Source organism: Passer domesticus, chromosome 10, assembly GCF_036417665.1.
Source record: "Passer domesticus isolate bPasDom1 chromosome 10, bPasDom1.hap1, whole genome shotgun sequence".
In the NCBI taxonomy this organism is placed as follows: Eukaryota; Metazoa; Chordata; class Aves; order Passeriformes; family Passeridae; genus Passer; species Passer domesticus.
In genome coordinates this window covers 22,122,500-22,141,155 of record NC_087483.1, presented here as the reverse complement: position 1 = coordinate 22,141,155, position 18,656 = coordinate 22,122,500, and the positions used below count along the sequence as shown (strand labels likewise).

Below are 18,656 nucleotides of genomic sequence, written 5' to 3'. Positions count from 1 at the left end.
TCCTATCAGCTTCTTTTGCTGATTCCCGATGTCTGTGTTGTCCAAAACCTCCTCATTCTCAATAAAAATGGTTAGTTTTAAATGCTACGCGACAAAGAAAAGAAGTTGAAGTACATCACTGTCTTTCAGCCAGAGAAAGGTCTTCCGCTGTTCTGTCTTCCTTAACATATATTTCTGAACTGAAAAGAAATGTCTGTAATAATATCACAGCGGTAGAGACCATAAGAAAGGCCTGGTTTTCTGACTTTGATGGGCTCTGGAAGATCCTACAAACAGTTATGAGTACAGAGATGACCACCAATGCACAATTCATATCACAAAGCAGATAAACAAACATGCTGTGCTGAAGACACAAATGTATACAAGTCAGGTGTTTCCAGATGCCAGGGGGCAGAGAGGGGGAGCTTACAGCAAACAGGTGATTATATAACACATAGAGCTAACACTAATTTATGTTAATAAACTGGACTGGAAGCATAAATCCTTGCAAAAACTACAAACCAATACTTAGAAATGAGAAAGAATAGCTTCTCCAGCTTTGCCTCAAATCAAGGAAAACAGTCCAAATTAGAAATTAATTCACAGAAATAATGTTTGCTGTATATTAGAAGGCTCAAAATTTACAGAGCTACATCATGAACTTTCCTAAAGGCTACATAGCTCCTAGACAGGCTGTGTCATGAGGAACAAGTCACTGTGGATATGGAACACAATGTGGGCTAGACTGGGCTGTAGGAAAGATTTAAAGAGTACCAAAACAGGCAGAGACTTTTGAGGATATACTAAAAAGTACCCTTCTGAAGTAGCCAAACATTGCTGCTATTTGCTTCTTGCCAACTGTGTTACCACCACAGTAAGCACTGCTTACCAATAGCTTTCAGTAAGGTAAGCAAACAAAGAGGGAGGGATTTCAGTCTTCAGAAGAAAAAAACCCACCCACATCAAAACAGGAGTGAGTACAAAAACAATGACATGATCCTGAATTCCTTTCATTCCCCTGATCATCACTAACAAGGAAGAGGCCTCATGGTAATTCTCATCAGGCCACTCAGGGACTACAGAGAGACCTAAGCCTAGAAATGCTTTTTTCCAGGGAGTTGTCCTTTGTGAATATCGCCTGCAGGCACTGAAGAAGCATTGCCAGTCCAGAACAGGCTGCAGGAACACAGTGGTTTGAGAGGTTCATATCATTAAAGTCTGAAACTGGTTAGTCACCTTCTATCTACCTTTTTAAAATTAGCTACAGGAAGAAGACACTGCAGTCTCTATCTATCTTCTTTTATATTCTGTTTTGAACAAATGCTCTTGAATATTAAGATGTCCTTGTGAAAAATATGAAAAAATACCTAAAAAACTCTTTCTCCCTTTAAAAAAAACAACTCTGAATATCACAAAACATTTTCTTCTTACTAGACAAAGGGCCTTCTGGGGGTCTCTACAAGCCCAGAAAAACCTCAACAAAATACAGGGAATATTGTAGAAGATTTAGAAATTATCTAGCATAGAAGATGACATGAAAAATAAATTAACAGCATCTAGACATCTTGTGCTCAGAGCACTTTCCCAATCCATAGCTGAAGATATAGTCAGAACCAAAAGCATCGTTGTCTGGAAAATAAAATTTTAAGCTGGCTGACTCAAAGTAAAATATCCATTTTTCTGGTTTCTCTGTTCTGATGACATCCTATTTTGAAGTAGGCACAAGACTCAAAAATAAGGAAAATGATCTAAAACAATTTTAGAAGAAAGGGCTGCATGCAGTGTCGTGCTTTTCACTTGACCTGAGAAAAAAAGGTGTCTGGGAAATAGAAAAGATCTTAAAAGATACGTAAAAGTGAAGGCCAAGTAATAGATTATTTGCTCCTATTTAAGGGCATAATACATGAAAAGCCATCAAATTGTGGACCTGGCTGTTAAAAAGTGGTCTATGCAGTGCACAATAGTCAGCACTGCAGGAGCTCTTTAAGCTGGGGTCTTCAATTTCTTCCAGAGACAAGACTGTTAAACCACATTTCTGAAGCAACTGATTATTTGATGAATGCAGTATGTTTATTTAAATACACTTTATAGGAACACCATTTTCATAAACATATTGACTGAAACAATTTTTTTTCTCTCATAAACTCTACTGTGGATATGTCACTTAGCCAACATACTTTCCTAAAAATATTCATGCAGAGATAATGTGACAAAATCCTTTAAGAGGGATGGCATTACAACTATCACTCATGTTAAGCTTTTACTTCAACAGACTTTTCAAGAAACTGAGCTATGCTTCCAATTTCCTTGTGTAATACTATTTTCCTCTAAAATGTAGGGGTTTGCCACTGTTTAGTATTTTAGTTCTGATTCATTTTGTATTCTTTACTGAATCAGAAGCATAGTCCTTTACTGAGGGCTGAAAACAAGCACTACTAGACAGGCCATTCACTAGTCCTTCAACAAAGAAATCCCTGGCATGGAATCACTTTGACAGTTTATGACTTAGGATGAAATATTTTACATCCCAATTCAGGAACATGAATCCTCAAAACATCAACATTTAAGAAACCTATGGTTTGTTTTTTGTGTGGGTTTTTTTGGTTAAAAACCTTGCATGCATAATGCTATCCCCCTAGTAGCTTCTGTATGAAATTATGTTGTTCTGTCAGATGGGAGCCATAATGGCCTCATCCCTGCAGCAATCATTGTTAATATAAATCCCAAACGTATTTCTATACCGTTCCAATTTACTCCAAGATGCTATTTTCTGTCTTGTCAAAATGACTGGAGATCAAAGGACCAAGATTTATAAGCTCAAAACTGACAAAATCAGTATTCTAAATATATATGGCAATACAGAGTTGCTAAATCTCCTGAATCTTTTAAATTAAAAAATATTGCCCATTCTGATGAAATTGCTTACAATGACTACAAGTAAAGATGGTGGCTATTAAGTTTTATCGCAAGCACCTGAGGATCTGTTTGCATGCAGTACAAAATGTTCCTTTATTCTCCTGAATTACTGACACTGGCAAATTAAAATGAAGTGGCTACATATGGCAGAAACAATCTTCACATTTACAAATATCTTGAAATATCACTAAATCATAAAAACGAAAGCTGTGGGTTATATATTATGAATGTTGCCTAATGCATTCCCAGCTCTGTTATTTGTAACAAATTTGTGTACAATGGACAAAATTGGCCATTTATTCTACAGCAGCAGCAGCTGGTTCTGGCACCGTGTATCACAGCCAAAAAGGAAGCTACAAGTCAGGAAAGCATAATTAACCTTTAAAATGCTGGAAGGATGAAAAAAAAATAGAACAACTTAAAATAAAAATATGGATTAGAAAACATTGGTATTCACAGTGTCAGTATTCCCCTCAATTCTACAACTGTCTCTAAAAATACCCCCTCTATAGAAAAGCAGTCATTTAATGTGGATATCCAAACAATCTAGAAGACATTGTACAGTAGGAGCCATGAACCTGCATCTGATTATTTTAATGGCTCGACTGATCCTGGATGTTATGGTAAATGAGGACAGCTGTTATAGTACCTCTACTGAAATCTCATTACAATGAAGGAAAAATACCCACAAGGACCTTTCACTGTATTAGGCTATGATAAAGTATAAAAAATGGTTTATCATGTGCTCTTAATACTTTAATTATATTTTCTAAAGCAGGTGTAGTAACTGATAGTCCTTAAATGCTAATTATCATATGCATTCATTAAACCAACACAAACCTTTCAATGTTATGCAACAATTCAATTCTGACTTAAACATATATATTTAAATACCACATAATATTTCCTGTCTTCCAATAACTTCAAGATTATAAAAAGAAGATCTTTAATGTAATATATGTAATATTAGAACTGCACTTCTCAATTTTAATGCTCATTCAGTTCATTTTGGCAGTATTTCATTGATGCAGCCTCAGGCTATAGGTAATGGAACATTACTCACTATGATAGCCAGATTTCTTCTGCATGGCAGTTACAGGGCAATCTTTATGAGCCAGAAGAAGCTGTTTCAGCTGTGCCACTTCATTTCTCAGCAGGGTGACTTCATTCTAAAGGAGAAGAAAGTTATGTACTTTACCAGGCTCAAACTACATGTTTTGAAGGTAAGCATTAAGTTTTATAGGATTTTCAGTTGTTCACTTAGGGGTAACTGAAATACAAGCAGTTTCAATTTGGTATATATTGCAAATATGTATATATTTACTTTATTTTAGAAAATGCAAATATTAGCTAGCTTTGCCTTGCTTTGTTACATTTACTGGGAAATGCTTGCGTTTTTAAAAAATATAACATACATTTTTCAGTTTGCAGATGTAGAGTCTACATATAGTCTCATTCACGTGATCCAGCTACTGTGAGACTCTTCTAGAAGGTTTTGTGATGAATTCTAATCAGAGTAAACCTACATTTAGCTCCACATATTTTAACAAATGTCACAGCTAACATAAAAAAAAGGAAAAATAGAAAACAAAATCCAAAAAGCCAATGCAGAATAATTTTTTTAGTGACTCTATTTATACTTGGACTTCAAAAAAGAAAATCTCACATAGTGGAAAATAATTTAGCAAATATTGGTTGATGTCCAGACTGATTTTTATTTTGGCAGCCATACATAAACATGGTCTCTGAAGGAATCATTGATAATAATGACAAAATCCGGAGATGTCAGCTTGTGTCGCTAAAGCACAGTGCAATCTGAGACAGCACCTGCACAATCCAGGGCCTCGATTCATTTCCAGACTCTGCCTTTCCACTGTTGGGTGACCTTGAGCAAGGTCATTTCACTGCTTTGTGCTTCAAGTTGCCCATCTGTAAAGTGGAGAGCTGCAATACTTACCTTCCCTGGAAAGCAGCTTGGTGACCAGAGATGAGGAGTGCTACGTAACTGCATTGCATGTGACAAACCAAATTAAGAATGGTATGGCATTTTGATAGACCCATTTTTACTTTGTAGAGTAGAAAAATATTTATGAATCAAATTATCTGTAATACTTTGTGATCCCTGTATCTGGACACAATATGTGTTTTTCATGGGTTATTTTATTTTAAATATAAATCTTTTCTATTAACACTTGAAGTTACCTCAAGTACAAGAACCTTTGCATATTATTGTAATATACCACACATAGAAGTAAAAGGAAAAAAAAACCAACAGAGGAAAACTAGATTGCATCTGAAATTATCTGCAAAATAAATGACAAGAAAATCAACCTATTTACTTGCAAGCAAGAAATAAGGCAATGCAGCCAGAGATGAGATGAATTACAAGTTAAAGGATTCCAGAAGAAAACAGTTCTTCCAGAACAGGACTTATTAGGTTTAATTACACTAAGTAACTAAAATATCAGACTCTTCAAAGAAAAGCCCCTCTTTTGTGTTCTCTCTCTCTCCATTCAGAAGACAACAAATTTCAAGCCTTTATACCTGCAAAATCCTCTTAAGGTCTCCTTTTCTCTTCAATCCTTTTATGTTTAGAATAGCCTTTAGAAACTTTTTATTAAAACCAAAAGCTGGAAGATGCCCAAAAATCTGCCCAACAATCAGACATTTGTAATGAAAGAAAAATGTGACTACAATCAATAAGGTTTGCAATGATAGAAACCCAACCAAAAGCCCCACAAATTCTCTACCAGGTGGCACTAGATGTCCTGAAACCTTGGGCTGTTAAGAAAGCACAGGACTACTGCCTCCAGCTCTGTCTGCCCTTATAGTTCACCATGTTATTTACTGAGGAGCCACAAATCTTGATACCATGCAGGCAGCTGCACAGAACTGACTTGTTTGGGTAGAAAAAAACACATTGATGTAGCTTTGAGGCACCTGATAACCTACAGAAGCAACAGTGTCCAAGACTATGAAATATAGTTCAGTTAGTTCAAAGAAACTCTGGCAACCAGGAAAAGGTTTGCAGAAATTTTCTATTTTGTCTCCCATATTTTAAGGAAGAATTTTATATACAACAGCACATGTAAGTATGAAGTTGCTGTTCATCTGTGGAAGTAAAATTACATGTTTATGAAAAATTTTTATACTACAGTTTATAGATCAATGTCAGTTGTATTAAAAATATTAAGACTGCTGCCAGCATAAATACAAAAAGCAAATACATTATGTTACATTAAAGCAAACTTGAAAAACATGGATCAGCATTCCTATATAAAAGAGATGGGGTTGTTTCTAGAACAATGGTAGCTGTATATTCCATAACAACAACACTGGTGCCAACAGTAGCACATACAATGCACACACCACTCGTGACACTAGAACAGAGTTCTGTCTGCTAGACACATGGATGGGGAATGTCACAGAAAGGCAATCTATGGTTGCCCTTTACATATTACCAGTAAGAACCACTTCTAACTGATAAAGGGGGTTGATTAGAACCTATTCTTATACATATTGCAGTTAATTATCTTGCTTGTGACAACAGCAAGTCCTTCCACCTCATTCAAAACACATGAATGTGTGGTGGTCATTTCATGTGTGGTTAACATGTTGAAAACAGTCTACCAAGAAACACATGAAATAAACACTTTTAACAGGTGGCACGAACAAAGATTATTTCTGATTTTCACACTGGAAAGGTGCTCCTCATTAGTGAGCTAGAACCAAGTGCAGGCATCAACAATCCTTTAAAGAAGTATGTAATGTAGTTCACCTGCTGTTGAGAATTTCTATGTCCCTGCATTTCAAAGTGTGCTAGCATGAGAAAGCACATTTCGAGAGGAAAGCATATTGACTTGTACCTGCACTCCATCCTTCCAAAGATGCCTTCCCTTCTGCATTCTTATGAAGGGAGGACACAGTGTATGACACATTCTTCTGTACCTGCCTATTCCTCCCTGCATCCAAAATGCAGATGTGACAGTGGGACCATGGGACCACATTAGGCCTTACTCAGCATGGTGTGAGACAAGACTTGTGATATGTTATTACTCAAAGTATCATCAGAGGCAGGTAAATGTGACTTTTGGGGATAAGGGACTGTCTGTGGCTCAGTTAAACAGCATTCTTCCTGTTTCCTTTTTGGGCAACTTCCTCTGTGGGAAAGGATCTTTACTTATGGGCATACTTTCATAATTTAGCCTTCCTAAACAGTTTCTGCAGCATAAGTACAAACCATCACTCAACTGCTGCTCACTGAAAACCCACTGGGACCTCATGAGGAAGACAGGCCATTCTTCTAAAGCTTCATCCTCTAAGATTATTAAAGCAAGAGGGACCAAATACAGAACATATAATGCACTTTGGCATCTGATCCTGCAATGTGGCTCAGCAGCCACTGTGATCATTGTCAATACCTTCTTATACCCTGCAGGATTGTGCAAGGCACAGAGGCCACACAAGGTGGGGAATAAGATTTAAGATCAATAAACAAGTCAACAATTAATAGAAAACACAGTTCTCAAGAATCAAAACAGTAAATAACCTTCAAAATATTGGAAGCATGAAAAAATTTACACAGCAGAGCCTATAATAAAGACAGCCTACCTAACCTATATATGTTACTGGTGATGTAATAGATGGAAATTTTCCCCTAAACAAATATTTGAAAAATACTGCTTCAAAATGAAATTCTTCAAACAGAAGAAGCAGGCCTTTCACTATGAACCTGCTCTTGGTAACTTCAGCTGAGCAGGCCACTTACACACTGAACTGAGTATGAACTACTAACCCAAACACAGTCTATAAACCTGCATTAAGGCAAAACTCCAAACTTACTAAATTTTCTATTAAATATCAAGTAAGTAGTCATGGGTCATTACTGCCCACTCTGCTGATCAGCTGTGTTAGCCTGTCAAGTTATTATTATGGAAATATAGGATTAATTAATGTTTTCACATAAAGCACAGTGTAATTATTTCTCTGATATCAAATTTTCTTTTCAAGTTTTTCTGTTCTTTACAGTTAACAGTTTTACTTTTGGTAAACTGTAAGAAAATCTTTCTTGAATTCACTATTACTGAATTAACACTTTGAAACATTTTGTTTATGGCACTTATGTGATTTTTTTTGTTTTAAAACTTGGTATATATATGTGAAAGGCAGTTCACATGACAGCAAACATTACTTTCACTTAATAGTGAATTATGGCCAATTTTTAAAATTCTCCTTCGCTCCTTTTTTTGATTATTTAAGCTACAATGCTACATATAATTATGTAATTAATGGAGTTAATTGAGGACTGTGCATTAAGTGAGTATATCTAAAGACTGTGAACAGGTGTGAGAAGAATATATATTTGCAAGAAATTTAACTAATGCTTGTGCAGAGCGTCATGATTCTTGGAACACAGGAAACCATTTCATGGTGTGTGCTTAGGTAGGAATCTTACATTTCAGGGTCTGGGATGCTGAGTATTTTTAAAGACATGAACATGAAGAGGACTGATACACTGTAACTTTGATTACATGATAAAAAACAACCTCAACATGCCCTACTTTCCTGTTAATCAAATTGTGATGCTTTCTATACCAAACAGCAGGAGAGGTGAGTTTTCACAGGAAGATGATGATCTGTGAATTTGACTCAGTGAACAGCTCTGATAAAGAAAAATAAGTGACACTTAAACATATCAAAATAAGTCTCACTGCATTTTCTAAATGAATGCTTCATAGTTTTTCCTTTCAGCAACTTTCAAAATGAAGCTTTTAGACTTTTTATTTTGAAAACAATTTCTGCCAATTTTTTACGTGCTGCTGGAAAACATTAGGAAAGTATGCTTTAACATTTAATAGTAGTTTAAACAATAGGGTCATGGATTGTTCTGTGGGGGAAAAGTACATTCACATGATGACTTTCTGAGATCAGAGGAGTGCAAAAGTGACCTGCAACATACACTGGCCCTACCCTCTTATAGTGCACTTCATCTCTATAGGACTTAGGAGCTGCTGGCAAAAATTTGCAAGGCCACTGCCGTACCCATTCTGCGGGCAAAAGAGGCCCTCAGTACCCACTGATGTCAACTTGACACCTTTCAGGAACATTACATTCACTTTAAAGGAAAAAAAGTGAAGTTAAAAAGAACCAAAGGAAATAAGCCCTAAACTTAATAAATACAAACTAAGAGCAAGATGTGTTCATGATAACACTATTACTTTGCTCAAAAGTATTTATTCCAACATATCTCGTCATCTTAGTTTAGTATCAAAACCTGAAAGTTACTTCAAATGAAGCAAAGGATAGAAGGATATGATCCTTAAATTTACACATCTTGAAATATGGGTATGCTCTTCTCCTCTAATTTTACTGCTATACACAACTAGTTCTGAATTTGAAGCCTAAGCTGAGCCATGAGTTATAAAACCATTTATATTTCAGATTTCATGCAAAGTTTTAAGCTTCACTGATCAAGGATCACTGTGTAAGAACAAAATAACTTACTAATTTTTCCTTGAAAGCAAAAGTATACCTGTAACTGGCCATTTAGTGAGCTCAGGTCCTCAGCTTTTTTCTCCAATGACTGCACCCAGACTTTCCGTTTCTGCCGGCACCTGGAGGCAGCAGCGCGGTTTCTCTCCAAGAACTTTCTCCTTTTCTCATCAGGGTCCTCATTGGCAGCTCTCCTTCGCCGACCGCCTGTATTTGGTGTTTGTGGCGTAGGCTGAGCTGGTGATGCCTGAAAACAGCCAGGACTTAACCTACAGCTCTGGTATGAACAGCCTGCACATCTTGAGAAAAGCATTCAGGGCATTTCTAAATACATTCAGGTGACACACTTTTTTTTTTAGAAAGCTGTGCCCATTTAACTCTGCAGTGATGTTTTTAGAACTTTTATCCATACTTACTCTCCTGATCATCTTACATTAACATATTGCATCCAAAATAGCTTTCAAGCTACATTTAGTAGGAAATGAATTTTCTATTTTTGACTCTTCCCACACACCTAGTCACAACTGAAAAATGACACAATTGCTTATGCCCCCTACACAGAAGCTGTTTGACAAATTTTGGCAGTGCTGAGACTCCCTGGTCCCTGGATCTCCAGATAGCAATTTCCTACTCATTGATGTGTTCCCCACACCTGAGTAACAACTTCCCTTAATCTACCCACATTACATGATAGTATCAAAATACTTCAATATTTTAAATTATACATTATACTCATTTCACAGTTGTGTATATATCCTAGACAAAGATTTAATAAAATATAATAACAATATAACAGGTCTTAAAATCCTTTAAAGAGATAAGATAGACAGAACATAACTGTCCACATGACATTCAAGGTGCATCTCCACATTCAGTCTCACACAGCAAGAAAGTTTTATTTTTAAATTAAAAACCCCAAACATGTACCAGCTGGCATATCAATTTGGCATTAATTCTAAAGAACTAAGAATAAAAAACCCCTGGGAACTCAAATCAATGTTTTAAGAATGAAACACTTGCTATTTTTGATTAATACTAATTGTACAATAACGCTAAGACAACCAAACAGCAATTTTCATCCTGAAAATTTTGGTATGTGATATTTTGAAAATATATGGAGGAACAGCAGCTTTAGGAAGAGATCCTTTTAGGATGGGTCACCTTCTTCCCCTGTTCTGTTCCAAACAAATTTGTTTTGATACATTATTTGATTTCACTGGCCAATGTAAGAATCTGAGGCTTTCATTGCAGATATAAGTCCTGTCAGTTCTAGGCCAGGTGTGTAGCTTTTATAAAATTATTATTACGCTATGAATTCTGAGAATAACTCTTTGAGATTTTTATAAGCAGTCTGAAAACACATTCCAGAAGGTTTTTAGAAATAGAACAGCTGTAATCCTCCAGGATTCACCAGGAAGTGTATGTTTCCTACAGCAGCATGCCCACTTCCTGTCTGACTCAGAGGTTCTGCCTTTTACTCCCCTGTTCTGATCTATCGTCCCAAAAGGACAACAAATCGCACCTAAAACCAGAGCCCCCCTTCCAGAGCCTGAGATGAATGACACAGCTGAAACTCTTCCCATGACAACCCAGAGAAGATCTTCAAGCAAATTAACATGAGCATGATACACGATGCAATAATTTCTAAGTGCATTTACAATATAAAATATAATAAACATAAAACAGATGCAACAGAATAAAAGCACTTGTTTTTTCAAATATATATATTTGACCAGCTGTAAAAATTTCAGCTGCCACAGACTCTCCTAACAATGAACTTCAGAAATCAGGACTTAGTTCTAAATTTGAGCAGTTGTTTTGAAATCATCATCTTGGATAATAGATAATAGATTTTAGAAGCATTTAAGAACATATAAGACCTGTAAACATTTTACTGCTACAGACTTATTGACTAAAAGAGGAGTCTGTTAACCTCAATTTTACAAACCAAGAGTATAGAAAAAACATATGTATTTGCAAAATAAAAGGAGGAGGTAGGAGGCACATGCCCACTCCTGTCATACCGGTGTTTCAGTTGTTGAAGTTGCAGGCTGTTGGAGTGACTGTGGTCGTGGTTCCTCTGACTGAGTCCTAACCAACCCACTTGCATGTCCCTTGGCAGTATCTCCATTTGTTACCTGAGGGTGCTGCTGGGTCAAGGCTGCTTTCAATCTCTGAAAGCAGAAAATAAAGAAGAAAAAGAAAAGAAATATTCTATCATGCTAGCTTGAATGATTAATCATTTATATAAGCAGTTACTTCCACTTTGGAAACAGGAACTCCAATTCTTAAACATGTGTTTCTTTTTACCGGCTTTCAACAGTGACCTATGCATACACCTAAAAACAGGGTGTAAGTTTCTGCAATCATGACAATAGCAATGAGGTTTATATAAGATCCCGGAAAGGAAAGGATGGTAAACTGTATGGAGAAGTAAGCAGAAAGCCTCATCTGTAGTGAACTGTGCCCACAAACAGATGAATGTAAAGCCATAAACAGTTGCAGAAACTGGTAGTACCAGAAGAGTAACAATGACACATGAAGGAAACTAGGGAACAACTGGAACACAACTGTCTTTCCACTTTAAAACTTCTGGTGCTCTCTATTTCTATTAATTTTTAAATAGCTTGTTATGCCTCCACTAATTCATGGTCTTTACAAACACTCACCTCTGTAATTCTTCCTATGATTAATTAGATAAAAGCCAATATCTTTGCTGAAACAAACATCTTAATGATGTACAAAATAGTAAGAAGCTTCAGGTTACATGTAAATATTATTTACGTAGAAACATGCAACATAACTACTAGAGCATGCGGCTTTGCAGTAAAAAACTGCTGAAAGGTTTGATGTTCTTCCTTTATTGCAAACAGCCACTATGAAGAACAGTAATGTGCAAGTTCAGCTGTATATAATACACCCAAGAGTTACTGACAACCTGATGGATGATTTTAGAGCATGTTACTGACTGCCTGTTGAAAAATACTTCACTCAACTTTTGGTGAAACCTATTAAAACTGTAAACATTCTATTTAAAACTATTTATTAATCTTAAATGACAAAGTGTCTAATTTCAGCAGATACAACTGCCTGTAATTCCAGATCCTTTCTTAAAATTCCATGAATACTGTACAATTTATCTTTTTTTTTTTTTGTTTTACTGAAGAATTTACCTTACTAGAGAAACGGCGTTAGAAAATGTTTTTCTACTGAGTACCAGATTTTAAAGAATCCAATACAAGTTTAAGAGAAGATTAATGACTTAATCATGTAAGTTTGTGGAAATTCTGGTATCTTGTAACATCACATTTTGAAATATGAACAAAGTGTCGCTCACATACTAACATTATTAGAACATCTTAAGAATACTAGAGAGAGGCAGCATTTGGCCAGCTCAGAATAAACAGAAAACTTTGCACCTATTTATGTAGACATTATCTATGAACTGTAGCATCCAATGTCTTCCAACAATTAAGTCAGTGAAATACACTAACAGCTCTCTCCTAACTTCCACAGTGACAGACTTTCCTGGATCCTATGCTACAATTAAAAAAAGAGATTGCAGATTAGCTCTGTCAAAACTGCAACATATTTTCAGGTCTGAAATATGGCAAGTTACCACCAACTACATGGATTTGGTAGCACATAACCAGCACCAGCAGGTATCCTAACTGAGGACTACAAAGAGAACCAAGAAACTCCAACCCTCCTCTACTGGCCTTCTATTAAGGAATCCTTAGCCAATGACTTCTGTAGCAAGTCTGTTCTGTAGAGCAAGCTCTGGATTGAATTAGCAGCACATTACATCAGATAGGAACCATTCAACTGCATGTGAAAATTAGGAGTTAATCCCAACAGCTAAATGAGCTGTTCCTCACATCTTTTATCGTATCACCTTCATAAATTTTCCAGAATGAAGACACTTCAGGAAATTACACAAACCAAATTTACTGCAGTTTCCAGTGTTCAACTTTAACAACAAAAATTTGGGACAGCTGCAAGCATTCGGGCAGGATAACAAAAAATTTTAAGATAATATGTCCATAATTTTTAGTATTTGTATAGCACTCTGAAAGCCCTTAGATAGTTAACACTTTAATTAAACTCAAGAATTTACTTGTACCTTCCTAACTCTCCTTGGAAAAACAAGGTAACAAAAACATTTCAGTCCCTGCCTCCAGCAGGCCTAAGTGTTTTCTAAATGTCTAACTAAAATTAGTAAAACCAAACTCTGTGATCTACCTGCAACAACTGCAAAGTGGATGGTTGATAATTCCTCTTTTTCTTTAACTAATACTGGTGTCTAAATTGTGGAATCTCCTACACAACCACTACCAGGACTACCAGGGAAATACATCACATCCAAGTCAGATTTTAAAATAATATTTTTTTAAAGAAGCTAGCAAGTATTTAATACCAATATGACAATAACCTTTCTATGTGTTATTAACAGAAGATTGTTTTGCATTGTATTTTCATTTATGACTTGAATAACTTTGGAAGTATTTCTTTTATCATAACTTGCTGTTAGGCAGGATGTGACAAATTTTCATCAGTCCTAATCAAGACAGTAGTGAAAAGAACAAATCAGTTAAAGTGTATGCTCTCTTCTATTTCAAGCTGTCATGCTAGGAGAGATTTCGAAGTTACCATCTCAAAAATGACATATACTGGGTTTGGATGGCAAGGTTCTGTGTGGGGATGGGTGGCAGGGGTGGCTCCTGAGAGCAGCTGCCAGAAGCTCCCTCCTTGTCCGACAGAGCCAAGGGCAGCTGGCTCCAGGACAGACCCCCAGGGAGAGCTGGTGGGAGCCAGGCCTGCTCAGCCTTGAGAAGAGGTGACAGAGGGGACTCAGCAGTGTCCCCAAGTATCTGAAGGTGGGGTGCCAAAAGACCGGAGCCAGGCTCTGCTCAGTGATGGCCAGCAGTAGGACAAAGGCAATGGCAGAACTGAAGCACAGGAAGTTCCACCTGAACATGAGGGAGAACTTGACTGTGCAGGTGAGTGAGCACTGGAACAGACTGGCCAGAGAGGATGTGAGCCTTCTCTCACTGGAGATAGGCAAGAACTCTCCGGATGCAAACCTGTGTCATCTGCTCTGGGATGGCCCTGCTGGAACAGGGGGTTGGACCAGATGACCACAGTGGTCCCTTCCAACCTGGCCCAAGCTGTAATTCTGTGAAGAGTGAGAGGAGTCCTCCCCAAGCAGAGGAAGGAGCAGCAGAGATGTCCGAGGAACTGACCACAGCCACTGTTCCCCTTTCCCCTGGGCTGCTGAGGGGGAAGGTAGAGAAGAGTTAGGCTCAGGAAGAAACAGGGGAAGGTGTTTTTAAGTTTTGGGTGTATTATCCTACTCAGATGTGATTAGTAATAAATGAAACTGATCTCCTCAAGATGAGTCTGTTTTGCCCATGATGGTAATTGAGTTTGCACAGGGACATGCAAACAAAGCTGGACTTAACTTTACTTACTGTAATGCCAACATTTAAACATTATATCCTGTAAATTCACAAGTAAACAAACTCCTTTTGAGCATTACATTGTTAAATATAATGTACTATGAAAATAGGAATAGGAAATACTTATATTTAATTTCATATTACAATGTTTGAAAGTTTAATTTAAAGTAGTTAGGATTATCCACAAATGCAGACACATTGTGAAAATCTGAGAAATAGTTACAGATTTTCACAAGAAGACTTCCAGCTCGTGTGCTTAATAAGTTTTATATTTTAAAAGGTGATGCTGGAGTAAAATACTATACAGCTGTTGTGCTTCTTATGAGTTGGGAGACAGTTAGCCCAAATTCAATGATAATCTCATTTTTAACAATCAAGAATACAGAAACACATATTAGAATACATGTATATAAGCCTTTTTTGTGGGGAAACTTGATGACAACTGAGGCTTTTTTGATATTATTTGGTTATAGGTGAACTAACCAGATAGGTTAATAGCTTTTAAAATCTTGATTAGCAAGGTTTTATCATTCATGTATATCCTTGAAAACAAATCCTCACCACATCTGTCAAAATTTGGTAGGACTGGATCATTCCATCAAGAGCTCACAGAAACAAGATAATATACTCCAGAAACAATTTGTGAAAAACTCAGATCCATATTTCATATCTGCCACAAAAGCTCATCAGAGTAATAACCCTCCTTCTCCTGGGTGTTATCCTACCATCTGCTCCTCTATTACTTATCTTTATTTTGCAACTAATTAACAGCATAATCTTCTAAATTCAGCAAGTTAATTATCATTATTGTGGTCTTTGCAGCATCATCAGTCCTTATGAAGTCTTGTCTCTCCACCCCCAGAGAACATATGAAAATGAAGTAGGTTGTGAGAGGGTCTGTTTCTTTAGAGTAGGCTCATTAGGTGTTTGCTGATTAGCTCGGCATGCAGAGAGACAGGTCAGAAGAATTCTGCTGAACACAAGGTCCCATGCCGGGCTCCAGCAACTTAATGTTGGTTTCTGAACATTTGCCAAGCTGCCCTCTGTCACTTCTCAGTAGAAACCTCCTGCAAAGTCTACTGGTTGCCTACTGAGTGCAAGGTATTTTTCAGATTGTGACAAAAAGTTTTGCATGGGAAAGAGGAGATGGAGGGAAACATTCCATATTAAAGCAATTTTGAAATTCTTCAGAAACTTTTGCAATCCACACTGAAGAATCTGAATGCTAAGTTTGCACCCACAAGCTGCACACTCAAAAAGGATGCAACTCAAACAGCTGCAACTCAAGGCTCATGTTCCATACACAGAAAGCATACAATTACAGATCTTCTCACAAGAACATCACAAGCAATTCTACAGTTATTTAAAATCATGCATCCTTAACTTCATGAAGAAGTTTTTTGGGGGATTTAAGTTTTTTGGGGTTTTTCTTAAGACAGTTATTGCATCTACTTCTAAGCCCCTCTAAAATACCATAAAACTGACATACATATGATTTTACTTAAGTATGCAAAAGTTAGTTGCTTTAGCACACTGACAAAAATGGAATCATGTCAGAAAAACTGACAATTTATATTAAGTGCGCCACAGAAATCTGAAATTCATTTCTACTCCTACTGAATGTCATTCTTAGTATAAGATGCAAGAATATTTCCAAAATAGGAGCAGTAAAAGACAAGGCTGTGTCTGAATAAAATCTCTAGTAATTTTGTACTTCAGCTCTACAAGCAGTAGAGAAAAAGGATCCAAGAATGTTCAAAACTATAGTAACAGTGCCTTTCACAGCTGTGAATGGACCAGCTCTGTTCACTACAATAAATTCAATACTGAGGCAATAAAATTAAAATGCAATCTCATTTTATGCAATTCTTTCACAGCACTGAAACACATCAAGCACTGTATATGTTTCTGTGGTGAAAGAGACCCTAAGACTGTACTGAATGCACTCCTTCACTTAATGTCAACTGTTTCAGTTGAGAGCCTCTTGCAAGAATGCCACCAATCATAAGGATTTGGCTCACTGCACATACAATTTTAAAATTTTTGTCTGCCATTGCCTTTATGTATTCCTTTTTTTATGACTATTTTTTCCTCCCAGTTATTAGTCCTTGCAGGTGGTATACATTTTTCTATCTGCTATTTCACTCAGTGAACCTGTTCCCACATACAACTGCTCCTCTGTGGAATTCATACAATCATTTAACGTCAAACAACTTGACCAGTAAGCAGAGAAAAGACCATTTCAGCAAAGAACTAACAGAGTTCAAGAGGTGACATCTCAGTAACTCACTTCACATCAATAACCAAAACTGCCATGCTGAAGGAGTCTGACACTTCAGACTGAAAACTTATTGAACACAGAAATAAATACACAGTTTTGATTATTATGCATTAGACTTGGACACCCCTAATAAAAAGTCCTTTCAAATGCTGTAAGAGAGGTCATTTGAAAAAGTAAAAAGTCTCCAAAAGCTGTCCCTTGTGGGAAAAAAAATCTCAGCAAGTGCCTCAGTTCCTTTATCCTTAAAGGGTTGTACGACTTCTAGGACAGCTAAAGAAAAATTTTAACTATGCTATAGGAAGGCATCCAATGTTCACTACCAAAGGCCTCTCCTGCCAGTTATTTTAAGTTTCAGATTCTGGAAATGAAAACATGAATTTGTTTACTAAAGTTGATTCACAAAAGTATAAAGAAATACATTTCTTCTTTGAACAATTGGGCAACTTGTAAGGAAACAAGGGGTATTCATCAAAATAAAAATGTGTTCTTCTCATGTTAATACAAACACAGAAATGAAGTTATCTAAAATCATATTTAAATTTCAGAGCATTAGGAAAGAAGCACTACAATCTCTAACTTGACTTTTATCTAACTACCTCTCACGTTCACTTTTAAAAAGAAGTCTACATAACAGTAGCTTTTTGTAAGCAAGCAAGAGTGAAATGAATGATTGAATGAGGAATGTACTCAGAGCAACAAAGTTCTTTTCTTACTACAAACCTCTAAAATGCGTTAGCTCCTTGAAATATGCAGAAATAGCCGCTGCAAAGAAAGGCACAAAGCACAAAAGAAAGTGCCTGGTTTTTGCCAGGTATTTCATCCGAAACAAAGAGCTGTACCTTCTACACAGGACAGCCCCAGATGTGATAACAGTGCAACAATTTAGTGCTATTACACATTAAATTTACTACCATCAGTTTTTCAGGAATTTTACTCAACCTCTGAAGTTATTAGATTTGTGTCAACTTAGAATACCTTGAAATAGTATTGTGGTATGATAACAGAAAATGCAGAACACCATAATAGCAAGTACAGTCCTTCAATACAGGAGAGACTCAAACAACTACTGCCAACACCAGATATAAATAAACCACCTTAACTTTCCAAACTCTGCATCCCATACAGTACAATGCTTACTTAAATACCCAAGGAAGCCAGGGAAGTTAGTCAGGAATCTATTCCTGCATGTTTTTTGTATTTGCCACATATTCTAGTCTTACATTTTATAATGCAATACAAAATAATCCATGAGATTGCAAGGTCTGTCTATAAAGAACAACAAAAACTTTCCTCAATAGTAAGTAAGAAATAAAGCAACAGCCAAAAAAACTCCAAACATCTATACTCCTGGGAATGTTTGGAAAGGAACACCACAGCTTCACCCCTTCATCTGGCTTTTTGTTCAAAATACACTAAGCATACTATGCTGACAGACTTCATAGGTTCATAAAATTGTTTAGGCTATAAAAGACCTTTAAGATCAAGTCTGACCAATAAGCCAGAACTGCCAAGTCCACCACTAAAACATG

At 36.6% G+C, this 18,656-nt stretch overlaps 1 protein-coding gene across 5 annotated transcripts in view; it reads right to left on the bottom strand.

Moving 5' to 3' along the window:
* Positions 1-18,656, bottom strand: part of ATF2 (activating transcription factor 2) — a 48,704-nt gene that overhangs the window by 4,714 nt on the left and 25,334 nt on the right. For all 5 annotated transcript variants that reach the window (XM_064434386.1, XM_064434390.1, XM_064434389.1 and 2 more), the window contains 3 exons: positions 11,412-11,561; positions 9,428-9,634; positions 3,959-4,064 (listed from right to left, as the gene is read on the bottom strand). In XM_064434386.1, coding sequence (XP_064290456.1) covers positions 3,959-4,064; positions 9,428-9,634; positions 11,412-11,561 — 463 coding nt within the window. The remainder of the gene's footprint in view (positions 1-3,958; positions 4,065-9,427; positions 9,635-11,411; positions 11,562-18,656) is intronic.